The sequence below is a fragment of the Thunnus albacares genome, chromosome 22, assembly GCF_914725855.1.
Source record: "Thunnus albacares chromosome 22, fThuAlb1.1, whole genome shotgun sequence".
In the NCBI taxonomy this organism is placed as follows: domain Eukaryota; kingdom Metazoa; phylum Chordata; class Actinopteri; order Scombriformes; family Scombridae; genus Thunnus; species Thunnus albacares.
In genome coordinates this window covers 3903527-3930704 of record NC_058127.1, presented here as the reverse complement: position 1 = coordinate 3930704, position 27178 = coordinate 3903527, and the positions used below count along the sequence as shown (strand labels likewise).

At 39.6% G+C, this 27178-nt stretch overlaps 1 protein-coding gene and 1 long non-coding RNA gene across 3 annotated transcripts; both read right to left on the bottom strand.

The window, feature by feature from the left end:
- Positions 1-93: 93 nt before the first annotated feature.
- On the bottom strand, positions 94-22990 carry LOC122974143 (RING finger protein 150-like). 2 transcript variants are annotated; one of them, XR_006400239.1, is made up of 7 exons: positions 22010-22990; positions 13192-13442; positions 11410-11564; positions 9199-9295; positions 7594-7864; positions 2644-6914; positions 94-2606 (listed from the first exon to the last, which is right to left on the bottom strand). XR_006400239.1 is itself a non-coding variant. In XM_044342071.1 (6 exons), the coding sequence occupies exons 1-6, from the start codon at positions 22464-22466 to the stop codon at positions 6796-6798; spliced, it is 1350 nt and encodes a 449-aa protein (XP_044198006.1). In that variant the 5' UTR covers positions 22467-22990; the 3' UTR covers positions 94-6795. The 2 variants fall into 2 exon arrangements, 1 of the variants encoding a protein (XP_044198006.1); XM_044342071.1 differs by having other exon boundaries at positions 94-6914.
- A 1082-nt stretch (positions 22991-24072) lies between these two features.
- On the bottom strand, positions 24073-24925 carry LOC122974329. Its single transcript, XR_006400337.1, has 2 exons — positions 24888-24925; positions 24073-24702 (listed from the first exon to the last, which is right to left on the bottom strand). It is a non-coding gene; the product is annotated as an uncharacterized LOC122974329 (long non-coding RNA).
- Between the last annotated feature and the right edge of the window lie 2253 nt (positions 24926-27178).

Sequence of the window (27178 nt, the reverse complement as noted above, 5' to 3'; positions counted from 1 at the left end):
AATTAACAGTTTCCAATCCCAGGAATTGTTCCAATTTTCCCCCCAAAGATGACACACAAACACTAGACTGTAATAAAAAAGAAAAACAAAAACTTGCAGTAAAATTTTATTTCAATTTTGTCCTGAATCAGAACACGTGCAACAACTGAAACACAGAAACAACATGGCGTCACGCCGCCTTGTATTTACACGTGTGTATGTAGGTGTGTTTTTTTTTTTGTGTTTGCGTGCACAGGACGATCACACAAACAGACGTTCTGTAAAACAAAAGTCTGTGTTAATATTGTAGAAACACACATGACACCATATCACACTCCGTTGTCATGGTAACCAAGAGGGTTACCATGACTACAAATGCATCGGATCATCTCTCAACTCTCACCATCTCTCTGGAAGGATCTGTTTTTTTCTTTTGTTTTGTTTCTTTTCTTTCCCCCTACACTTTCCTTCTCTGAAGCTTTGATTAAATAAGAACTTCACTTGAACAGAATTCCTTAAAGTCATGCTTTAGAGATGACATTGAAATGTATAATCCCTAATGGGACCACGTGGCTCAAGATTCACCTGCTTCATGAAAAAAGATCATGTAGTACAAGACAAATCAGAACAGTTGGTGTACAAATACATACAATGTGTAATTTGATGTTTACTAAACATCATTCCTTATTTTCCAGTTTCGTTTCAATTCACAAAATGTTAAAAACTGTCTCACAAAACAAAACCACACATTTCTAACAAAGAAATCTGAATAAGCAAACAGAAACGAGAGAGAAAAGACAAAAAAAAAAAGCAGAAAATGTCGAGAAAGGTGAGGGGAGAGACAAGAAGAGATTTTTCCAGAACCTTCCAGAGAAACAGAATTAAAGTGCATCAGCAAAATGAGGCTGAGCAACCAATCAAAACACAGCGTACAGGGATAAACAGCCAACGGGGCTGCGCAGAGGAACCAATCAGACGTCATTACTAGCAGTGACATGAGGGTCCCGTTTTTAACACATTGAGGTTCATCATAGCGGTCAGGATTGACATTAGCTTCTTGAAAATTTGATTTAAAAGGGGAATAACTAGATCTATTCACAAACTTTACTAAACCCATTAGATTAAAAATAAATAAATGAATAAAAGAAGACTGTATCTCATAATTATACCTCCTGAATCTCATAACTATGATGGAATATCTCATGATTACAGGAAAACATCTCATAATTATGAGAATATAGGTCATAATTATGATTTTTATTCTTGTAATCGTGGGATCTGTGTTTTATAATTATGAAAATACATCATAATTGCAAGATCCATAACTCAAAATTACAAGAGAATTATCTCATAATTAGGAGTGTAGAGCTGCAACAATTGGTCGAGTAATCCTTTGACGGAAAATGTAATCATCAAACATCAACATTTTATAGTTCCAGTGTGATGATCTGAAGCTTTTCTTTGTTATGTATGAAATTAGACTAAATATTTTTTAGTTTATCAGCCCTTTGGACTGATGGTCAAATAAATTAAGTAATTTGAAAATTCCAATCAATTTGTGCTGAGGGAATACATAAAAATTAAAATCACATTTTGAAGACCAAACAATTAATGAATTACCAGTGCTCCTGAAAATAACTGGAAGATTAATCTATAATGAAATTAGACATTAGTTGCAGTCCTAATGTCCTCATATTTACTAAAAATAATCTGGTGGAGCACCCCTATAGCAGAATGGTTACTGCACATGCCACATAACGGGAACGCCCCTGGTTTGATTCCAGCCAGGGACCTTTGCTGCATCTCATGCCAAAAAACAAACAAAAAATATCTAACACAATAAAAGAAAAAGAGATATTTAATTATAAAATACCAATCATATTTATGAGATATGAAAATCATAGTTATGAGATTTCAATGGAATATGCTTTTAGATCAAACTAAGTTACAAGGCAGAAAACTCTATGGTCCCTAATTTAGTGTTATGAACAATTTTTCTGCCTTGTAAACATGAAATGAAAATGTTTCCTCTGCTCTGAAGACAGCAGCAATGAACATTTCCAAAATGGCTCTCGGAGAACAGCTTCATTAATCGTTAAGTCTTGATTGGACAAAATGTTTTGTCATTAGATACTGTATGTTAATTCATTATAAACTGCTAATGATAATGAAGGAAGAGCAGGAATATTTAATTTGCATGACCAAAAGATTTTCATTGACCAAAATTCTGTATTAACAGTGTATGGGCGGTATTAGGGCTGGGTATCATTCTAAGTTTTTCTAATGCTGATGCGATATGTTTGTTTTGGTACTGATACAAAAACTATACATTGTTCCTATAGGTTACTTTGAAAATTATAAAATGATTTTTTACAAAATAATTTCAAAAACGTTCACATTCAATTTTGTTTAGACACAAGCAGCCAAATGTGAACTGTGTTCAAATAAAATGTGTCTAAACTGTCAACATTTCAATTTAAAGTTACAATCCCTTCAATTTTAAGCCTGGTTAATTTGGCGACACCTGTGGTCACCAGTGGTAACTGCAAATGCGGTTTAACACTAGAGTTACCACTCTTTGAGCAGATACTTTGTCAGAAATAAAACAGGAAAGCACGAAATATAACCTGATAACCGATATTTTTACAGTGCAGGCAAACAAACCTGTATCACAATTTGAATACAGGGCCGTAAGTGGACTCCGCCACCAACAATGACAAATACTATACAGAGAGGTAATTACAAAAAGGTCAACCATAAATTGTATTTAAAATGGGGTTTTGATTTAATGAAATGGTTAAGGATTATAACTTTAAATCTATCTATCTGATCAAAAAATAAGCACAGAAATTTCAAAATCTGACCAAACATTTAATACTAGATTTCTGTACTTGACGTTTTTCAACTTATTGTTATGGACCCATTTCAGTCAGTAACAAAGCAGTATTTTATGTTTAATACCCAGCCCTAAAGGGGACCAGCATGCCACAGTAGCCTCAGTCTCCACTAGAAGAAAAGCAAAAATTGATTCAGAGGGTTTAGTCGAGTTCATTTCCACTACCATGATGGTAGTATTGAAGTCATATTAATAAAAGTGAGAGAATGAAACAGTGCAAATGTGAAAATAAAAAGACGCCCAATAAAATTCCTGGAAAATAAAGCTTACAACACAAAGAAGTGACTTTAATTAAAACAAGATTCACTGAAAATTGGCCAAGACAAGGCATACAAATCCATCATCTTCATATATTACAGCAAATAAGCTATCCACCATTTTACTGGTGTTTAAATTAACTAGTGTTTATTATATACTTGGTAACAGACTGAACTGAGAGTGAACTGGTCCTCAGCCCTGATACTGAACTGCGAGGAGAGAAGAAAGATGAAGCTTAGGAAGCAAAGCAGGAAGAACCTTAAAAAATACTACAAGTATTTCTGTTCTATTGAGTCTGAGAGAAACTGAACTCAATGGTAGGACTTAAAACCACAAAACCAGTACTGCTTCAGACTCTTACAATTTGGTACCAATTGTAATCCCCCAAAATGGAACTTATCATTAAAACCAATTAAATTTCCTCTTTAATATCCATACATATAGTTGTACGGTAATATAAAGTCAACTGATTTACTGAAAATCACATCATGTCCACATTTGGATGCTAGTTGTACAATTTGCTTTACTTTAGAGCTGCGATGGTCAGTCCATTACAAATATTAATCAGCAACTATTTTGATAACCAAATACTTGTTAAAGTAATTTTTCAAGCAAACATGGACAATGGGAGAATTTGGTGCTTTTTGTGGTCTAACATTATTGTAGATTTAATATTTCAGGGTTTTAGACAGACAGTTGGACAGACAAGTCAAGTTACCTTTGACCCTGAGATGCGATGGGCATTTTTCACCATTTTCTGATGTTTTACCAACAAAATTATTAATTGTGAAAATAATCAGCAGATTAGTACATAAGAAAAATGATCGCAAGATGCAGCTCTACTTAAATTTATGGAGTCTGCAGGTCCAGGAAATTTCTTACAAAGGTCTGACATTATGTTATCTAGATACAATACAGTTGTGACTCGTATACTCTTTACATTTATTTCTAAACTGGTCTTATTTTCCATTTAGACTGGCGCAAAACACCAGTATCAAAAGAGATGGGAACAAAACCAAGTACAGCGTTGGTTCTCCGTCCTACACTCAAGCTCTATTCTCTCAGGTTCAATCTTCATCAGGCTACATAAACGATCAGATCCCAAATGTTTACGGACAAATTTACGATAGTTTAGGTTTGTATCTTTGAGGTCCTTTGCGTGCTGTATGTATGTACAATTACACGAATAATTAACACATAAATCCACCTGATAAATACTCAATCACATTGAGAATCACCAGGCTGCGGGGTCATGGGGGTGGGGTGGGGTGGGGGTGGGGTTAGAGGGGGGAATCAGTCCTTGCTGCTGGGTGTCTTCATTACAAAAATAAACGTCTCCTCTGGTAACAAAATAGACGACACTCTTTTATCTCTCTCAGTTTTTCAGGAAGCTCACGGCGCGACCGCAGCCCTGCGCAGTCTGCACACCGGTGGCGTAGTGAACTTGTGAAATATACATTTTATATTTACATGTTCGGCTTTGAGCTGATGCACATAGAGTGAACAACACTCACTAAAGCAGGGAGGGATTCTTTGTTAAACTCTTGTGTTTACAGCTATGAAAGTATTTCTACAACTCTAAATTGGGTACCTTTTTAAAATCGTCTTTCACGGCTTGTTTTGGTGGTGTTAATTAATACTCTGGAAATGGAAACAGCAGCTAACACCTACTGTGGTGTACAGACTGTGGGTTTGAAAACGCTTCTTAGGTTTGCTTAAGTTCAGAGAAAAAGATCCCTGACTGGAAAGCAAAAGACTTGATCCTTGATTGTCTGATGACAGGGTTAAAGGTCAAGGTGTTTTTTTTTGTTTTTTTTTTAAAAAAGGCAGCATGAGGCCATGGTAACGTGCGGTCAGGCAGACAGACAGAAGGACGGGCAATAAATCAAAACAAGGCAACACTACAGACAGGGTTCCTACCTGGCAAAGTTTGGATGATGCTTACCAAAGTTTAAAATCCAGGAGAGAGGGCCGTGATGGAAGACTGGTGAGGAAAGTCTCTCCAACACTTCTATCTTGCGGATCTTTTTCTCTTAATTGTATAAACACAAACTATTTAAAGAGGAGAACAGGTGGTGGTGCAGGTGGCATTTTTCTCACAACCATATCTAGAAAAGATCCGTTAATGCCGAGTTTCGAAAGGTTTTACAAACTGTTGTTAGTTTATATACCTTTTACTTGTTTTTATCTGTGCTTTACAGTCACAAAATCTGCATTATTGTTGTAGTGAATTTACATTTTAACAACGTTCCTCATACTTAAAAGTTTTCTGTGCAGCCCTGCAAACTGTCAAGAGTGTTTTGTTAGTGTTTCCAGTTTTCTGGATGTACCCGGGAACCCTGTTTAAAACCACAGCCAAGCACAAAGAGCATCCAAACTGAATACTGTCAGAATACTGTAAAGATAAAGAAGCCTTGAATTATACAGACAGGCAATAAGAGAGAAAAATAATACTGTTTCTATTCAATACTGCAGTCAAACTGTAGCTGTAATACTGCCAGGACAAAGTCCGACCTTTTAGCAAAACTCTAGAAAAAAGAAAAAAAGTTGCTGAATTGTCTGTTCAGAATAAAAGTCCTCCTTTCCAATATGAAAGTCAGTCACCGCACACATCAAGAAACAGCGGCAAAATTAGCTAAATTAAGCAGAGATGAACTCTTCCAAGAATCCAGACAAGGAACGAGAAGTGAGCCGCCATCATACCATGTCCGTCAGGGTTTGTTTAGTTGTGCCTCACTACCTGGAAAAACCAGGTAACAGAAAATATTCCAGAATAGGTCCAGAGGCAAGAGCACTCCTTACTGAAGGAGGAAATACGCAGGTTCATCTAGATTCCTGGTACTTTTGGAGTCCTCATGCACTCGTGAACTTGGTCCTCCAGTTTTACAAATCACGCAGAATATCGACCGACTTTGTTTTGGCAGCCGTGACTAAACGTGTGATTCGTTTTGGCTCGTGGAGATTTAGGTTTGAATCCCATCTGCTCTCCGAAAGTCCATCGAAATCAGACAAGAAATCTCCAGACAAGTTCCATAACATGTGAATGAAGGACTAGATTTATATTTGACCTTTCTGTCACTGTGGAATCTTGTCAGCAGTAATAACAGATGGGTAAGACCAAAAAAAAAAAAAAGTAGGTGGATAGTCTATTTCTGGAAACCGCACGAACTGAGGCAAATGTGGGTCAATGAAGACATCTGCACAGAGCCACGACAGATAGTTAGACTAAGTTTAATCTTGGTTAAACCGAGGAGAGGAGAGGGGAAGGTCAGACCAAGGTAAACACACTGGATAACACCTGTGTTGGTCCAGGTTAATTCCTGGATCCGACCTTGCCGCACCACAGAAACAGCGACTCCAGAAGGAGACTAAAAACGAAGCCGAACCAGGTCAGTAGGTTATCAAAACCAATACAAACCTTTATTCAACTTAGGTCCACTTCAGACAAGTTGGTTTGGTTTAACGAAGTTCTGTATCAGAAAAAAAAACAAACAAAAAAATTCCAGTCAAACACTGGTGCTGGCTGGAACCAGTCCAAACCAGAACCTGGTTCCAGTCATGCTCTGTCTGGTTTTAATGTCTGAAGTCTGTTTAAAGTCTGAACCTGATTGGAGCCTGTTTTTTCGGCCCCGGGTTCTGGTTTGGTTCTGTTGTGGCTGCTCTCAGGATTTGTCCCCCAGCTGAGACTGCTCCGTGGACCCCTCCTCGTCTGAAAGACCTGTTTCCACAGCGATGACCAGTGATGCCACCGAGGCGCTGCTCGCCATTGGCTGAAGCTCACCTGGAAGAGGGAGGGAAGGTGGGATCAGACAACTGGATCTGAATATAAGACCTGATGAGAAGATTAAAAAATACACACATACAATTTAGTTTAGGAGGAAATTAAACACGGAAATAAGATGAGAAAGTGATGTGAGGCAGCGCTTTAGCAGATTTGTCACAATAACCAATAAACTACCAGCTACAATAAGCCAACATGAGTCTACTGAAGATGACATCAATAGCCTGGTTTCTCCTTAATTGAAACGTTTGATTGATTCTTTCTTCCTTTCTGTCTCAAAAATCTAGAGCTGCAACCATTAATTAGTCAATTGAACAATTTGTCAATAGAAAATAAAATAAAATGTTTAACTTTGCTGATTAAAGCTTCTTAAATGTGAATATTTTCTGGTTCCTTTCGTCCTTTTTGACGGTAAATTGAATAACTTTGGGTTGTGGACAAAACAAAAACATATCAGGTTGCATCTTCGCCCTAGGAAACATTTTATGGACCAAACTCATCGAATAATCAAGAAAATAATCGTCACATTAATCGATAATGAAAATAATATTTAATTGCAGCCCTACATTCAGAAGAAGAGTTAAATTTAAACACCAGGAATAAAAAGTGTTATAGGCAGAAACACCACTGGGTGTCACTTTAACACCACAGATCTGCTTCCTGTATGACGGCGTGTTACCTGTGTGTGTATCAGTGGTGGCCGTCACAGGGCTGTCCCTCAGGGTGTCGGGGTCCTGGTAGTCCTGTGGGAGTCCCACCCGTCGCACGCCAGGGTCCAGCACCACAGAGGAGCCGCCCTCGCTCAGCGTGCCGTCACTGGATGCTCCAGACACCACAGCCTCCAGAGCCAGGGCCCCGACTCCTCCCACCCCACCCACACCGACGCCGCCCACGCCACCCAGGGCCAGGTCATAGTCCAACGGCAGGTCATCCAGGCAATCTGCATTCAACTGGATCCACACAGACAGCAGAGTTAGACCAAACAAGATCTGTTTCTCACAAAAAAAAGTAACTGGAGCTGAGTTTTGGTACCAATGTGTTTCTTTTTTACTTTACAAATCCAAAGTTGTCAGTGTTAAACATAACTAGAGTTGCAATGGAAGAATAATAAGTAACTATTTTGATAATTTAGTCATTTTTCAATAAACATGTCAAATATTCCCCAGTTCCAGTGAGTCATTTGTGAATATTGGCTGCTTTTCTTTGTCTTATATGACATTTTTCACTGGTTTCAGAGGTTTTATAGACGATTTAAATAGTAATTATGATTCAAAAACTAAATTTAGACATTTGTCTGACTTGAACGTGAGTCAAAACCTGGTGGAAAATGAAATAAATCTGTGACACCAACGGATACACAGGGTTTTATATCAGATTACGGTCATTCTGTTCACATGTTTGACAACAGTTTATTTGCTGGAAAACTGAATACATCCTTGGTTCTTGTCCTGCATATTTTCTTTTTTTGTGTTCAGTGCCAGTAAAACAACAAGCTGAATATACCGTGTATCAATGCTGTTCAAACTTCTCCATTTCTGCAAAGACCGCCACAGTCATGCAGGATGTGCAAGGTGATGGTCACATGACCCACAAAGCCAACACTGGTAGGTTACTTGTACTGTGAAGCTGCATGTTGCAGCATCTGCTATTATCTAAGAAGCAGGAAATTGTACTTTTGGTACTTTTTTTTTTTTTTTGTTTAGACAAAGTGAACCTGTTTACTCATGACCCAGCAGCTGGGAACCTTTCAACATCTGTACATAAAGGCTAAAATAACTGCCTGATCACCTTTTATTGGCTGAGAAGCAGAAACACAAGTTTTCAGTGGCACCTATTATTAGTTTAAATGTATCTGACACATTCAGTTAACAGCTGCAGCCTCTGATTCACGACTATGAAGCCGATCAGATTCAAACGTTGATTCTTAAAGTCAGCTGTTCGTTTCTTCACTCTGTGAAAGTGCAAAAACACTGGCGGTCGTACAGCGGTGTTACAGAGTGACGCGTCTTCTCACTCACAAGCGATCTTTGTCTAAATACAGACGGCAGCTGCAGAACTTTTTATTTTAGCCTTTACAGATTTACTTAGCTACAGCTGATCTAATCTGCTGCTGGTGTTTAATCAGAGACCGTCACCTTAATAAACAGCAAAGAGTGAAAAAAGTTTAACCAATCTGGTTATTTTGCAGCCAGGTAACCAAATTCAAAGCAGAACCTTTTCCTGGATAAGATACAAGTTAAAAACAAGCCAAACAAATCTTATTCTCGCTTCCTGTCAGACTCACAGCGATGCCCAGAGCCTTGAGGATGTTCATCTTGCACATGGGACACGTGCGATGGTCCAGCAGCCACGGATCCACACAACTCTTATGGAACAAATGTCTGCAAAGAAGAGAAAGTGGAATCACTTCTTCTGCTGTTTAATCTGCATTTACACAAAACACATTCGAAAAAAAATGCCGCAAGAAAAAAACAAAACAAGTAAACAGCTGTTTTCATTTTGTGCACTTACACAAGGAAAGAAAGTTTCTGGGTAAACATGCTTTTTTTATTTGTTGATATCTTGTGAAACTCATTTCATAGTCTCATACAATACATGAGTCTGTCGTCTTGGGATCACAGGAAAACAAACAAAAAGTCATTGTAGTCTTTTGCTTTTTCTGCACAATCCTAAAATATTTTCTCTCATCGTGAGAAAACAGTGAACTCCACAGTTTCCTAATAATGATGAAAACACAACAGTATTTTAATCACTTTGTAATAATTATTAAAATTTAAGATATTTTTAACTCTGATCTAAAGCCAAAAAAACTTAAGACACCTGGTTAATAAATCAGAGTGTTAATATTAGTCATGGTTCCCGTTAATAGCTTTGCTTATGAAACTGTTTCAACAGCTTCTATTTCTGTTGTCTGTTCGCTCCAGTCTGTGCAGAGTTTCAGCCAACTAACGATTATTTTCTGTATCTATTAATCAGTCCATTATTTTCTTGATTAATCGATTAGTTGTTTGATCCATAAAACTGTGAAAAAAAATGTTGATCACTGTTTCCCAGATGAGCCCAATGAGATGTCCTAAAATGTCTTGTTGTGTCCCGACCAACAGTCATAGAGGACTAAAGAAACCATCAACAGTTTATTGTCATAGAGGACTAAAGAAACCATCAACAGTTTATTGTCATAGAGGACTAAAGAAACCATCAACAGTTTATTGTCATAGAGGTCTAAAGAAACCATCAACAGTTTACTGTCATAGAGGACTAAAGAAACCATCAACAGTTTACTGTCATAGAAGACTAAAGAAACCATCAACAGTTTACAGTCATAGAAGACTAAAGAAACCATCAACAGTTTATTGTCATAGAGGACTAAAGAAACCATAAACAGTTTACTGTCATAGAGGACTAAAGAAACCATCAACAGTTTATTGTCATAGAAGACTAAAGAAACCATCAACAGTTTACTGTCATAGAAGACTAAAGAAACCATCAACAGTTTACTGTCATAGAAGACTAAAGAAACCATCAACAGTTTACTGTCATAGAGGACTAAAGAAACCATCAACAGTTTATTGTCATAGAAGACTAAAGAAACCATCAACAGTTTATTGTCATAGAAGACTAAAGAAACCATCAACAGTTTACTGTCATAGAAGACTAAAGAAACCATCAACAGTTTACTGTCATGGAAGACTAAAGAAACCATCAACAGTTTACTGTCATAGAAGACTAAAGAAACCATCAACAGTTTACTGTCATGGAAGACTAAAGAAACCATCAATATCCACATGTAAGAAGCTGGAAATATTCTTAAAAAATTACTAAAAAATGATTAATCGATTATCAAAATAGTTGGTGATTAATTTGATAGTTGGCAACTAATCGATTGATTTACTGATGGTTGCATTTTAGGAAACAGACTGTTTGGATGTTTTTCACACTTTCCTGAATATTTTTACGTAACTCTTCAAGATGTTAAATTAATTCTGTTTTCCAGATGCATGTTCCTCTGAATTGGACTTCGGAAACTTATATTATTGTCAAATTATGACGCAGCTGTAAAAATGTCTGTTTTGAGGCATGTTAGTGCACTCATACGTCTATATTTGAGTTTTAGACCTTGGAAGTGAGGATATTTCTGTCCTCACATTTGGTTTTAGGGTTTAAGGACAAGTTCACCGTCTTAAAACAACAGTCAGGTTCCCAAATGAAGACTGAAACATGTTTTTCTTGCTGTAATCCTCCTGTTCATACAGACCATTAGATCCCTTCATAATGCACTTACAATGGAAATGCTCCAGATCCACAGTCCTCCTTCTGTTCAAAAATGTATTTAAAAGTTTATCTGAAGCTAATATGAAGCTTCAAGAGTCAAATCAAGTAGATATCTTTCAACGTTACAGTCTTTTTAGTGCCTCTTTTTGTTACTATACTTCCACTGCAGTTCAACAGGGAAACACAAAGAGAGAAGGGAGTGTGTGTGTGTGTGTGTGTGTACCTGCAGGGCAGTATGCGGACCACGTCATTGGCCCTGTAGCCCTCGATGCAGACGGCACAGTTGTCAAAGTCGGCCTCCGTCTCCTGGTCGCCCTTCCTGATGGTGCGAACCTGCAGCTTACTGATGGCCTTCTTCGCTGCGTCGCCAAGACGACGCTGAAGAGGAAAAGAGAGGGAGGGAGAGAGGATGACAGATAGATTTAGTCCTGAGTGAGACAGCGGTGGTGGATGTCTGGAAAACAGATAAATCCCCCGGTGTGCTGTGAAGCTCCTGAAAGTGTGGCAGAGATATCTGTGATGTTTCATCTCGTTATGAAACACTGAGAGCAGTGACCGCTGTGTGATGTCACTTCAGATAAATGTGTTGATCTCATCTAAACAGACGCTCTGCTGCACAACACACATCCAGCTTCCTCTGAGAGTTTCCTCTTCCAGGTTTTCCCTCTTTTTAAACTCTTCTTTGTGAGCTTTTAGAGGGATTAAAATACCGTCATTAAAGAACAACTTAACATATCGTTTTAGCTTGAACACGCCTTAAAAAACTGATTTAAACCAGAACAAACTCAGAGCAGCTTCAGTCTCCTCTTTCACTGAAAAACAAGATGGTGGTTCAGAGGTGTTTGAGCTGCTTTAGGGCTGCAACTAAAGATTATGTTCACTATGGATTAATCTGATCATTGCTTTCTCGATTAATCGATTAGTTGTTTTGTATATAAAATGTCAGAAAATGGTGAAAAATGTTGTTTGCTAAAGTGGCATCGTCAAATGTCTTGTTTTGTCCACAACCCAAAAATATTCACATTTGAGAGGCTGAACTCATAACTCGAAGCGATTAATTGATTATCAAAATAGTAGCGATTAGTTTTCTATCAGCTACTCGACTAATTGACTAATAGTTGCAGTTCTTAACTGCTAGATTTACTTTAGTTTAGAGAAGCTTCAGCAGAGGTAAATTTGTTGTAAATTTGCCACAAAACTTGTACTGATCAACATTTAACCTACTAGCTTACCAGTCAACTGCTACAATGAGACAGATTTCTGGAAGTCAAGTGGACAAAATTAATGGATTTTATCTTTTTAAAAAAAGGAAAATAACTTCTATGATGGGACCAGGACCAATAGATAGTGTTATAAAATGACTGTTCATGTAATTTATTATAATTAATTATGACTTCACTTTACTTAATTTGCATGAACTGATCTTTTTGACCATTTGTTTTCAGCAGAAACAAGTAGTGAACACAACTCTGATATATTTAAGTTGATATGTTGAACTTGTTAGCAAACAGTTGCTTATTTCCACATCAAGCAACATTATCATTCATTTGGAGTCATGTTTTTGTCCACCTGGTGAATGTAAGTCCAATATTCACTCTCTTTTAGCTCTGTTTTTGGTCTCCACCAGCTCCTGAAGGAAATATCTGGCTCTTTAGCTGCTAAATGATCCACTATGTTCACCAGGTAGTCTATAGCTAACTGTCTGTTTGCTGTTTGGTGCTGAGCAGGTAGTGTACAGTGGCTTTTTACAGCTTTTTCTCTGAAAACGACACTATGAGAGCACTGAGAGTGAACCAGAACAGTAAAGTTGCAGCCGGACAGATAAACAATGAGCTGAAACTCACTATAAAGCTCCGTAAAGCTGAGAGGAGCTGCAGAGTCTCTGTAGGTTCATCCAAAAGCACTTCACAAGCTGTTTATTATAATAATCTTTTACCAATTTCCTACCGTAAAAAACTTGAACTTGATTGTCATATAAAGTAAATATGTTGGCGTGTTTGTGTACCTGGTTCCGGTCTCGCGCGTTGGCGTATCTGAACCTCTGGATGTAGTAGAAGACGAGCCAGGCGAGGGAGATGATCATCAGCACGATGAAGGAGATGGACACAAACACCACCGACGTCCGGCTGACGTACTTCTGCAGGTTCCTTGTCCCGATGGTGATCGTCATGGTGACCGTCACGTTGCGCTCCAGCAGCGATGCAACCTCGCGGCCTTTTGGCTCTGGGATCATGATGGCGACCACCTCACCTGTACCTGAAGACGAGGAGGAGAAACACAAATATACGAGTTCAAAGAGGTGATTTACCTCCATTTACATTCTACTTTAGTTAGTTAATTTGATATTTGATTTTCATACCTTTTGAATATCACAGACAGCAATTTAATATCAGTTTATGAAGTCAATTGACATTCATATTTTTGTCAACACTTCCCAGCTGTATTTACAAATAATTCCTGGTAATATAATGAAACAATACGATCTGGATAAGTGGAACAAACTGGACGGATGGATTAACCAATTACAAAACAATTAATTACTTTAAGTTGTTACTAAAATCTTCACTTGTCCATAATGAGTGGAAGAGCTTCCTTTTTGTGATTTTCTGTTATTTATGTAACGTTATCGCTGATGCTATCGCTGAGACTGACACTAAGGCCTCGTCTACACATATACGGATATTTTCCCCTCCGTTTAAAAAAAAAAACAAAAAACCTGTCCATATGACTGTTGTTTTACAAAATATCTCCGTACACACGATATCGCAAAAACGATTACAAGCGCTCAAACGAGCATGCCGGGCCAGTAGGTGGCGATAAAGTGTCCACACCAAGGATGTATAATAAGAGCTGTATAGGATGCCGCCGCTCAGCCTTGCAGCCAATTTTTCCCAGTGGCCACTCGCGGTATTGCAGCGAAAAATCCCCCTGCAGCCCCAAAAAGGATTTTCCCCATAAACCACCAGCATAAAAGAGACGCTTGTAAAACTGTTGACAGGACGCCTCGAACTGCAAACAACGTCAATTATGACTCTTTCTATTATGAACTTTTTATTCATGGAGGTTTTATGTTTGTAAAACTTTGCTCAAGCCGAGAAAAACTATTTAGAAATGTGTGACATCATCACAATGTAAAGTCTATGGGCCGAGCGGGAGCTTGTGGGCGGGGCCAACAGGGGAAACACTACTGTGCATATTCAGTGGGCCGCACAACGCGGAAGCAAACCCCAAACCTAGAAACCTTTTTTGGCGTATGTGCCAGGCGAGCAATTCCTATAGGACTGAATGGGCGCCATTTTTAGTCCAGTATCCAGCTCTTATAATACATCCATGATCCACACGGATACACAGAAAAAAAAACCCTGCACTTTAGAAGGCATTTAAAAAAAAAAATCTGTTTTAGTGACCTATAAAACTGTTAATGTGTAGATGAGAGGCCAATGGAGGAAAATGGAGGAAAATGTCTGTTTTGCAAAATATCTGCATCAATGTGGACTTGGTCTAAATGAGAATAGCTGGTCCACCTTAAAGGTCAGTCCACCTTAAATTGACATGCTCTCTCTCGCCACACCTCGCCCTCGCCTGCACCTCACCGTCACACACACGCGCCGATGTACGATTTCAAAATCCTGCTGTTTGTTCCTGAAACGTTACATTTATTTTGAAAAGCAACTGCACCGAAACTGATGAATGGAGAGTTTAGAGGAGGAAGATGAAAGCAGAAGAAAAAGAAGAAGTTTTTTTTTTGTGTGTTTCATTTGGAGAGAAAACAGCCTTTTTCTTTCAACTGAGGGGAGAATCAAGAGGTCAAAGGTCAGGCTGTGCAGCTGGTAATGATTCAGTGTGTTGCTCAAGGACACGTTAGCGGAGGATTGTCGGCTCTCGGCTCTGAGCTAAACCACACTGACCTTCAACGGCTCCGCACACAGACACACTTTGTATTTGTGTTTGTTCAGACGATAAGAACGAACGCAAACCCCTTCAGCTCGGCACGTCTCAGGAGAAAATGTGTGATGAGATTCTGTGTGTGTGTGTGTGTGTGTCCGCTACACTCAGGCTGTTTTGATCCAAATTTGGCAATTTGGTAATTTGAGGTTATCCTTGTGACTGAGGCCTGACTCAGTGCACACGCGGCCTCAAACAACCCCGAAAGGTAGACGAAAATACTCCAGAGGAAAGTTCATCTCCACAGTGAGATATTTAACTGAAAAAATTAAATGTTTATCAAAAAAAAATTGGTTAATCAGCAACCGTTCAGCGTCTCGTTGCAGCTACACACACACACAAAAAACAAAGTGTTGGAGGAGTTAAAAGTGCAGTAAATAGTTTCAACAGTTACAAATGGATCCCAGAGCGGCTGGGAATGTGTCGCCATGTCGACACAAGTTTACAGCTAATTAGTGATGCAGATGCTTTCACTGACGGGCTGCTCATTAACGACAGAAAACTCTGAGGGAGAAAAGCTGACTGAAAAGGAGAGTTTCTTTACTGTGTTTCAACAGTTTTGAATCAAGATCTTCTCTTTTTTGGATTAAGTAGCTTGTGAATGATTATTATATATCTTCATCTACTGCTGTAAATAAACAGTATCAGCAGAAACACAATATATAAACTCCTCACACTCTTCTAGATCTTTTATCGCTCTGGGGTTTTGATGCACACACACACTTTTTTGTGCTCATTTCCCTTTATTTATGTCGACAGAATAACAAACAAACAAATGTGTATGTGTGTGTGTGTATGTGTGTGGTCTGTCACAGGCTACTTGTGTGGACCAGTTGACTGGGGACGGTTGGTCCATTTGAGGACAAAAACCGTGACCCCAACTGGGAAAAACCTGACTTTTGGCTCAGTGGTGAAGGTTAAGGTTAGGGTGAGTCTCCAGGAAATGAATGTAATTCTATGTCATGTCCCTGAAAGTGACCTAGGACGTGTGTATGTGTGGTGGTTGTTGTTGTTGTTTGCCACAAGTTGGATAAATTCCCCCCCGAGGACAGCGCTGAACTCACACTCTCCTCTTCCAGCACACACACACCAACACAATCGATTTGTCTCTGCCTAAAAATACACCCATGGGATCAATGTCTGTCTCTGCCGCACACATCTGTACTTCTCTGTTTGTGAGACCCTTCACCGACATAACACATTCCTACGTCTTTAAACTAACCTTCACCTACTTGTAACTACAGACGTGTTGTATCAAACTGTCACACTACCATAACCTTATAAAAATATCACAATTATCATCAAAGTGTCCTGAAATCCAACTACAACTGCTGAAATATGGTTAAGTTATTTCACACAGTGAGCTGTATGTTGCAGCTTTGTTGGACTCTAAATGAGAAATAACATCAAAAACAGTTTAAACATTGTAGGAAAAAAATCAACTTTAAAGGGGACATATCAGGCTTTCTGTGATTTTCTGTTATTTTGATACTGTTATAATGTCGGATGTCAAACATGGTCAAAATGCTGCAAGTCAAAAGCCAGATTCAACCTGCTCTGAACAGCGTCGGGCTGTGAGGCCAAATTGACATAGTGGCCAAATCGTGTAATTATAACGTCATGTGACGCTATCGGGCCCATAGACTTACATTGTGAAAAAGACGTCTGTAAATCAGCGGATACATTTTTTTTAAGCATCACAACCTCCATGAAATGACTCGTCTCACTATCAGAGTTTGATCCGTTCGATCCGATCACATTTTGAAAGTCTAGAAGAGCCGCACGATTGAATTGTTTTATCCCCGTTCAAGTTAGCCGGAGGGCTAAACTGGAAGTAGCCGACTTGGCTAGCGAAAGCCACCAGTGCGCTGGCTCTATGGGCCCAATGATCCCAGAATACATCTGTGGTTCTGAAGGCCTCGTTTACCTCTACTTCCTCCTTGTGATGACGTCAGACTGTTCCCACATGCCGGCAAACGGCTGTCCGTTCAGTAGCCTTTGTTGCTAAGGTTGTTGCTAAGGTTTCCCCCCCATGTGTTGTTTACGTTGCCCACTCGTCTATTTCGGATCTGATCTGATTCAAGCTCCAACATGTACGGATGTATTTGATAAGTTTATATTTTGAGTAAAGAAGGAGAAAAAGAAGTTAAATCCTGCTGCTATAGTTTGTTTCCGTAGCGTCCAGAGCAGGAGGAAGCTTCCTGAAGCTGACCAATCAGAGCAGAGTGGGCTCATCGGGAGGCGGAGCCTTGAAGAGACAGGAGCCTGTTTCAGACAGAGGCTGAACTGAGGGGCTGCATAAAGGACCAGTAGAAGATAAATAAGGAGTTTTTAACCGGAAATCGGGCAAAGATATTCCAGTAGAGCCCCAGAATATAAATACAGAGCTGTAAACGTGCAGAATATGTGTCACATTTAACCCGAACCTTTATCTAAACCTGCTCATAACAACCACATGAGCCTCAAATAGTGTTTTTGAGGAAGCGAGAGACGGAAAAAATAAAGTTATTTGCCGTCAGTCTGGCTGTGGTTCATTGACGAGGCCACAGAGCAGACACAGTCAAGTTACAACACATCCTGCTTCTCTGTACAAACTGATGACAACTTCCTGCCCTGGATGGCATGAGACCAAAACGACCAGGTCCCAGCCAGGTTTTATCAGTCTTAGGAAGGCTTCCAGCATCTCTGCAAACTCACTGCTGCTGCTTCTATAGTTTATATGCAAATCACGCTACGTGTCATTATTCTAACTTTAGAAAAACGGTCGTGGTAGCAGAAACCAAACCAGCTCGTTGTTATCAGCAGCTCTAAACTGATCTGTGGGATGAACGCTGGAATGATAAAGCCAGCTGATTCCACAGAGACTGTTTTCAGGCGGATTAACACTCTTTCACTGCTGACAGGCCTGACTGGACCACAGAAGCTTTTTTTTTTCTCTCTCCCAGTATAGACTCTTAAACCAGTGCTTCCCAAACTTCTATTTGACTCTTTAAGATAAAGAAACGTCTCCTTGTGATCCGTCGTTACGACTGTCAGCAGTTCAGTTTGAAGAGATTTTAGCTTCTCAGATCATTTAGTTTGAATACTTTTCAGAAGCTTGAAGAGGTAAAACTACAGTATTATGCAAGAAAGAGAGAAGCCATAAAAATAGATTTAATTTATCGGAATTAAGAGCTGCGACGATTAGTCGATTACACCGTTAATGACGGCAAATGATGCTCTTAATCCGCTGAATGAAAAGATGATTGTTGCTATCAATATATTTTGGTTTCTTCTTCAAGTCATATGACAAGTATAAAGCAGAAATCAGCCCAAAAAGTACTAAAGAGACTCAATCTGATAATCAATTTCAGGCTGCAACTATTAATTATTTTCACTATCTGCTGATTATTTCCTCAATAATACTTGAAGTGAAAGTGAAAAATGTCTGTTATAATTTCCAGAATCAAAGGTTACTTCTTTAATTATTATTTTGTCCAACCAACAGTCCAAAAGACATTCACTTTAATATCAATATAATTTTGATAATTGATTACTTGTTGTAGTCATTTATAAAAAGGAAAAATGTTCAAACTTTTGCTGGTTGCAGCTTCTCAAACGTGATGATAGTAAACTGAATATCTTTAGTTTTGACTGTTGATTAGATAAAACTGGACGTCACTGTGGTTTCTAGAAAACTAAAACGCTCATTTTGCACTATTTTATTGACAAAACTATGAATCTAGAGAATAATCAGCAGATTAAAATCGATGATGAAAATGATTGTTAGTTGCAGCTCTACATGTCTGACAAATAAAAGCAACATTAGCAAAAATAAAAGGCTCCCATTAATAATTAGTCAATTATAAAAAAATTTACTGTAGATTTGACAAAACAAGACATTTAATGACAACTTTCTGCTCAAGGATGTATTGATTTTTCAGTTTTCTGATGTTTTATAGACTTCTTTTTATAGAATAATTGATTAATCTAGAAATTAAGTGTCAGATTAATCTATAATAAACAGTCTTTACTCGCAGTCGTAGAGTAAAGTGAGTTTTTGGGGGATTTTGGACTAATTGTCAAATAAAACGAAGAATTTGGCTCTGGGAAACTATAATGAGCAATTTTTGCAGACAAAATGATTAAATCATGAAAATAAGCAGCAGATGAATTGAAAATGAGAACAATCGTAAAGTCTCGTCTTAGAACAAGTATCATAACCAGGATTGGAGTAAGAACCAGAACTGTTAAAAAGCCTCATAATCCGGATCAGAATAGTTCAAACCTACGTTACGAAAGTGAACAAACAAAAGTACGAGTATCTGGGTTCAGCGCTGGATAACACACCGACTTTTGAACCCTGGTGCAGATGCTATTCTGGGGGGGAAATTATTTAATATGTGCACTCATGTGTCCAAAGAACGATTCCCAGAAAGTTCACCAAGGACATGGGGGGACGAGGGAAAAGCGCCAGATCAACTCCTCTGTAATAATCGACTCCGGCTCCTGTGGTGACACTGAAAACGTCCGGGTGAAGCTGCACATGAGAAAGAGGATTTAAAGTAAAACACACACACTCTTCAGTTCAGTATTTCCTGTTTTAATAGTTCCAAAACTGGCGTCTGGGGACCTTCAGGGATCCCTGACGGAGTTTCCAGCTGACAGAGAAACAGCTGCGTGTCTGACAGAGTGAATAAAAACAACTTCTCCCCTCTGCACAGTCAGTCTGTTCTGCCTTTCCACACTAAATCATGACTAATAACAGACGTCACATGGAGTTTCTCTGCACATAATCAAATTAGCGGAGAGTGTTTTCTCTTATCAACTGACTGTAGGTCTGGGAATCCCTGCTCCGCATGACAAGCTGTGTTTAAAAAAAAAAAAAAGTGTATCAAACAGTCAGAATATGGAATTTAAAAGCAAGCGAAGCCGCAGCAATTAGTTAAATTAATCTATTAGTTGTTTAGTCTTATAAAATTGCAGAAAATAGTGGAAAATGTCGATCAACGTTCGCCAAAAACCCCAATATGCCATCTTCAAATGTCTGATTTTGTCCCGACCGACAGTCCATAACTCAAAGATATTTAGTTTACCGTCATAGAGGGCTGAAGAAACCAGAAAATATTCACAGTTGAGACGCAGGAACCACAGACTCAAAACGATTAATCAGTTATTAAAATAGTTGGCAACTAATCGTCGCAGCTTTAAAACAGAGTTTCTTGGTTGTAGAGCTGCAACAATTTGACGTTTAATCCATCAGTTGATCGACAGAAAATGAATCGCCAACTATTTTGTTGATCTATTAATAGTTTATAAGAAAAAAATGCTAAAATTCTTTGATTCCAGCTTCTCAAATGTGAATATTTTGTGGTTTCTTTAGTTTCTGTGACAGTAAACTGAATATCTTTGGTTTGTGGACAGAACAAGACATTTGTCATGTTGGGTTTTTGGGAAACATTTTCATCATTTTCTACATTTTTTTTAGACCAAACATGTAATTAAGTAAATCAAGAAAATCACCAACAACTGATTGATAATGAAGATGATTGTTAGTCGCAGCCTTTGTTGGTTGGACGACAAGATATCAACTTTTCTGGAACGCTGCGATGGGGATTCTTCCAACTATTTCCTGACATTTTACAAACCAAACAATTCTTCGATAAGTCGAGAGAGTTAATCCGCAGATTAATCAATAATGAAAAAAACTTGTCCGGCAGTGGCCACAGACCTTCAGTCAGCAGTTTGTCTGTTGGCTCTTGGAACAAGTCTGTTAACCAGTTTAGACTGACTGGGACTGGATAAAATCCCTCATAGCAGACTGAGCATCGCCACAGCTTGCAGCCAGGGGGATTGAAATCAACTTAAAAATATGCTATTTTTAAAATTATTGCATTAAAATTACAGTCGCTGGTTTCTCTTGGCAGGTTTAAAGCTTTTTCTGCAGGAAATCTGTGCATCATCATCTATCAGCCAATGTCAGTTGGGGTTCTGGGAAGTTTTTAATGCCTCAATTTACTGCTGTTTAGTCCAATTCTAGTATCGCTTTTATTGTAATTTTATCATTATTTTATTGTTTTATGCTTGTTTTTATGTTGTTTGTCTAAAACTTTATATTGCTGCCTGTCTTGAACCAGGAAGTTTCCCTGATAAGATAAAGGTTTTATATAATTACAACACTAGATTATTATTGTTATGTCCTATTTTGCAGCTTAATAGGTAACATGTTTGGCTGTGCAATGAGGAAAAAAATAAAATATTAACCAGTGGAGATACTTTTATTATCTCCTTATATTTCACAATATCTGTCAAGGCCAAGAAATATTAGAAAATTCTGACTAATTGACTAGTTTTGTCTTATTATGATTAAGACAAAATCAAAACACCTTTATTTAATGAATGTGATAATAACTTGGGTTTACACAAACACATATTGCATTTGCATACAAGAAACTTAAATATAGTAGCTTCAAAGTTCATTTCAGTGAGCTAAAAACAGCCCAGCGGCACTTCACTATAATCACCATACAGTATTTCAATATATCATTAATATATAACAATGCATATGATATTAACATAAAGCCTACATGACAATCTGTGTTTCATAAAATGCATCAAACATGCAGAGTATGGATTTTAAGAGCAAGTAGAGCTGCAACAATAAGTCGATTAATCAATTAGTCGACCAACAGAACAATACTTGGCAATTATTAAGTCATTTTTCAGGCAAAAATACCAAACATTACCAGGTTCAAGTGTATCATTTGTGAAAATTATGTTCATTAATTGTTCTGCACCTGAACTCCTGTCCAGTATTTCCCTCGTGTATAGCAACGTGCGTGATATTAACATTAAATTCTTGATAAATATATATAAATGTTTATAAAGTGTCTCCGTACCTGAGTGAGGCATCGTGATGGTGTCGTTGGCATTAGTGGACCCCACGTTGAAGATGACCACCGCGGAGGCATTGTGGGCTGCAGCGTTGCGGATCTTCTCCTTGTAGGTGCAGTTGCCCCGGGCTATGAGCGCTATCCAGGCCCCGGCCTGAGTGGGCACCGCGAACCGGGTGTTGGGGTCGCAGGCATGGCGGTCGTGCAGGGCGGCGGGCAGGACCACCACCCCCTTGGCGTCCCGCTTCGGCGAGTGCTCCCCGTACCGGCCGCACTCCGTCTTCTCGGTGCGGAGCTCCGAGGTAGCGGGGTCCACGTAGGTGATGTTAACGAAGGCGGTGTACCACTCCTCCCTCTCGGCCACGGTGAAGTCCAGGCACAGCAGGTGGACGAAGCAGAAGGACAGCAGCCACGTAGAGAGGGCCAGACTGCGGCAGGCCGCCACCAGAGAGCCCGGGGCCATGATGAGACTCCCCGTTGAGAGCGAACCGTCCGTCGGTCGGTCGGTCGGTCAGAGGAGCGTCGTTAGCGTCGACCCCGGAGCCGCCTACTCCACCATGATAACCAGTCGTCCGACCAGGAGGTGAATCAATGCGCTTTAATCTTTTTTTTTTAATTTCGACACGTTTTCACCCTCCTTTCTTTCTTATTTTTCCCGTTTTTTTCGTGTTTTCAGCCGCTCCCCTCCGCCGCTCTTAGGCTGCCGTTAGCCGTCTCCGTTCCCAGCCATCACCGAGAACAAAACACAAACACCCACGGGAAACGCGTCCACGCAGACAGCTCAAGATTAAACTAACCACGAGAACGAAGCGACTAAACTTTACCTAAACGCAACACTGGCTCGACACGAACTGTTCGGCGGGGTTTCCCGTTAATAATTTGCTGAATATTAGCCGCTGGTCAGACGCAGCAGGCCAGCTAAGCTGCATTGTTTTGACTGGGCCTGAATGCTCCGCTGTGAAGCTAACGCTAACGGGTGAGAGGACTTCCTGTGAGCTCTCTTAAAATAAAAGCGGTTTTATATCTGGTGAAAAGCTTAAAAACGCTGAATTACAACGGCAAACACTCCCAATGTCATAGATTAAATACATAATTTTACTATTTCTGTTACTTCAGACCCCTTCACATACGAAACATGAGAAGTGCTACCATGGTTGTTTTATTTTGAAGGGCGAAACATCTCATCTCCGGTTTGATTTTGTCTCATTCAGTCTGACTTGACGCAGCTCTGTGTGTGTGTGTGTGTGTGTGTGTGTGTGTGTGTGTGTGTGTGTGTGTGTGTGTGTGCGCGCGCGCGCGCGCGCGATTAATCCCGGACAGCGACATCCGGCGGTCCGGCAGAGAAATAGCTGCTGCACACAAAAACAATACAAATCCATCAAATTTTATTATCATACCACATTATTTTATCACAAAGAAAGTTCAGTTTTACTTTATTTGTTGGAGTTGAATTACCAACTGGGAAAAGGGGACAACAAAGGCCCCAGGTTGTCTGTGTCTCCTGCATTTTATCTAATCATAAGGCAATGTCTTGAATATATGAATACATTTTTATTGAACGGTGCACATTCTTAAACAGGTATTATTTGTTTGATCACTGTTTATTATAAACTGAGGATAATACCAGTGTAGTTGACCCTGGTATTATTCTGGTGTATGAATACTGGTTGATTTCTGAAAAAATTGGAGGAATGTGTGTTGTCCTACAGATTTAATCCAACTAGAGCTGCAAAAATTAGTGGATTAATCGATCTGTTGATCTACAGAAAGTGAATCAGCAACTATGTTGATAATCAAGTACTCATTTTAGTGATTTTTTAAAGCAAAAATCCAAAACATTAGATGGTTTTAGTTTCTCCGATGTGATGATTTAATGCTTTACTTTGTCATACATGATAGTAAATTGAATATCTTTGGGGTTTGGACTGTTGGTTGCAACAGACAACATGCATTTTTCTCTATTTTTTAACATTAACTGTTAGTTGCAGCCCTAAATCCGACCCTGCAATAGTTAAGTATCATTATCTATTTGGTTTGATTTATTTTATATTTGACAGAAAATAATCAGGTAGCTCTCAAGTATTCATTTATTGCAGAAACACGTTTGAAAATCAAACATCTGCAGCCACAGTGAACAGTACAGAGGGGTCATTATTAACAGAAAACAAACGAACGGTGTGATGCTCACAAGCAGTAATACAAACAAATACCAGGGTCCAAAAACCATGTATAAATACACATTCCCCAGTGAAGTAGCCCACTTTGTGCCCAGTGTTCCCAGTCTGTTTGTGCTGGTCTACTGGTATTTGGCCAGCAGTATAACCAGGCTGAAGATGAGCCAAAGAACCAGGAGGTGAGAGGTCACCAGGAGAAAGGCCACTGGGTACAGGTGTCTTCTTGGAGCTTTGGCGGGCAAACGCTGTGGGAGCCACGTCCTGCTTTAAGGTCTTGTTTGGAGAAATTCAAGGACTGACAGATCATTTGTTAACAAGGGCAGCACTTTTAGATGTTATTGTTTCATAAAAACACTTTCAAGTCCAACCTTTCATTATTTTAAATTCATTTTTTTTACAGATTTTATTTCACAGAGTCAAGTCTCACCACAGCAGCGATCCACAGAACCTCCACGTTCTTCCTCTTCCTGGCTTCAACGCTGTGATCCAGAGACGACAACAAGTCTGACAGCGACTGGACACCAGCTGGAGAGAGAGAGAGACCAGTTCTGATCAGTGACTGTAGTTCTTGTCTGTAACGCACTGACTACAGTAAAATTGTCCTGATGTCTTCTTCATGTTGTAAGGTAATTATGGGACAGAAGTTAAAGCAATTCACAGAGGAACCACTGACAGGTTAAGATTATATATATAAAAAATCTCCCTCTCACCCCCCTCCCATGGTGATGGTGGTGTGTCTTCCTCAAGCTTGGGTCCTCTACCAGAGGCCTGCTGGGAGTTTGAGGGTTCTGCGCAGTATCTTAGCTGTTCCTAGGACTGCACTCTTCTGGACAGAGACCTCAGATGTTGTACCTGGAATCTGCTGGAGCCACTCTCCCAGTTTGTGGGTCACAGCCCCCAGTGCTCCGATTACCACTGGCACCACTGTTGCCTTTACTCCCCACATCTTTTCTAGCTCCTCTTTCAGCCCTTGGTATTTTTTGATCTTCTCATGTTCCTTCTTCTTGATGTTGCTGTCGCTTGGGATTGCTACGTCTATCACCACTGCCTTCTTCTGTTGTTTGTTGATCAACACGATGTCCGATTGGTTAGCCATCACCAGCTTGTCAGTCTGGATCTGGAAGTCCCATAGGATCTTAGCTTGGTCATTCTCAACCACCTTAGGAGGTGTCTTCCATTGTGACCTTGGGACTTCCAGTCCATACTCAGTGCAGATGTTCCTGTACATTATGTCAGCCACTTGGTTATGGCGTTCCATGTACGCTGTTCCTGCCTTCATCTTACACCCTGCTATTATGTGCTGAACTGTCTCAGGAGCATCTTTGCACAGCCTGCACCTGGGGTCCTGTCTGGTGTGGTAGATCCCCGCCTCTATTGATCTTGGACTGAGTGCCTGTTCTTGTGCTGCCATGATCAGTGCTTCTGTGCTGTCCTTCAGTCCAGCCTTTTCCAGCCACTGGTAGGATTTCTTAATATCAGCCACTTCTTCTATCTGTCGGTGGTACATGCCGTGTAGGGGCTTGTCCCTCCATGATGGTTCCTCCTCCTCCTCCTCTGCATCGTCAGGTTTCTGCTGCCTGAGGTATTCCCTTAGCAGTCCATCTTTGGGGGCCATCTTCCTGATGTATTCCTGGATCTTGGTTGTTTCGTCCTGGACAGTGGCTCTGACGCTCACCAGTCCTCGGCCTCCCTCGTTCCGCTTAGTGTACAGTCTCAGGGTGCTGGACTTGGGACGAAACCCTCCATGCATTGTGAGGAGCTTCCTTGTCTTGATATCAGTGGCCTCCTTTGGCCAGCTTATTATACCAGCGGGGTATCTGATGACCGACAAGGCATATGTGTTGATGGCTCGTATCTTGTTCTTCCCATTCAGCCGACTTTTCAGGACCTGCCTCACTCTGTGTAGGTATTTGGTTGTGGCTGACTTCCTTGCGGCCTCCTCAAGGTTCCCATTTGCCTGCGGGATCCCAAGGTATCTGTAGCTGTCCTGAACATCTGCAATGCTGCCTTCTGGTAGTTATATATGTATATATATCACACAACACACTGTCTCAAGAGGATCACAACAAAATAAAGGTTAATGAAAGTTAATAGGAGCAGAGCGGAGCAGAATGTGCAGAGAGCCCAGTATTTGTATCTGTATTTGCTGAGACACAAAAATGATTTGTATTCGAATAAAAATGGAAAGAGGCTTAAAAATCCTGTTTTTGTTTTTATTACGCTTTTAATTTTAGAAAATTAAAGTGTTACAATAAGTAATAGGTCTTTTTTGCTCAGGAAGGTTCCTTATCGAGTGAAATGACCCGGAAGTATCTAAGTGGCAGCCATGATAAGAGCTGGTCGAATTCTAACTGCTAAGGAAAGGTGCTTCAATGCTTCCTTTCTAATCTCCTTTAGTATAGGGTACATTTGACCATCCTTTACGAAAGGAAAGGAGATAATCTCGTCCCACAATTCCTTGCGGCAGTAAGCGACGCACCATTCGCAAATTCAAACGATTAAACCCACATTACACAGCGGTCCGGGTCCCCTCCTCCAAAACTGTGTTCAGCATGTTTGAAAATACAATAAACAAATGTACAAAGCGTTATACGTTTTTCGTATGAATTAAAAAAAAACAGAAATTCATGTGCTTTTCCCGTTTTCGTCAACAAGTCAACATTTCAAGGTGTTTGGGTTTCTATGTGGTGGTTCTTAAACTAGTATATGCATTATGGGCTAATAACAGATTATAATCGGCACATTAACCATAATTATATATATATATATATATATATATATATATATATATATATATATATATACAGTAGTAGATTTGTAGGCCTACCATGTGATGTCATACATTTAACATTTATTTTTATACAATAATTGGGATTCAGGAGGTTGAGTGTGAGCAAACATTGTCAATGTGATAGTTTCGTTTCAGTTTTGTGACTTACAGGTTATAGCCTATTCCTTTTTTAAATAAAATTCTGACCTGAACTTATTTTTCAGCGTGTTG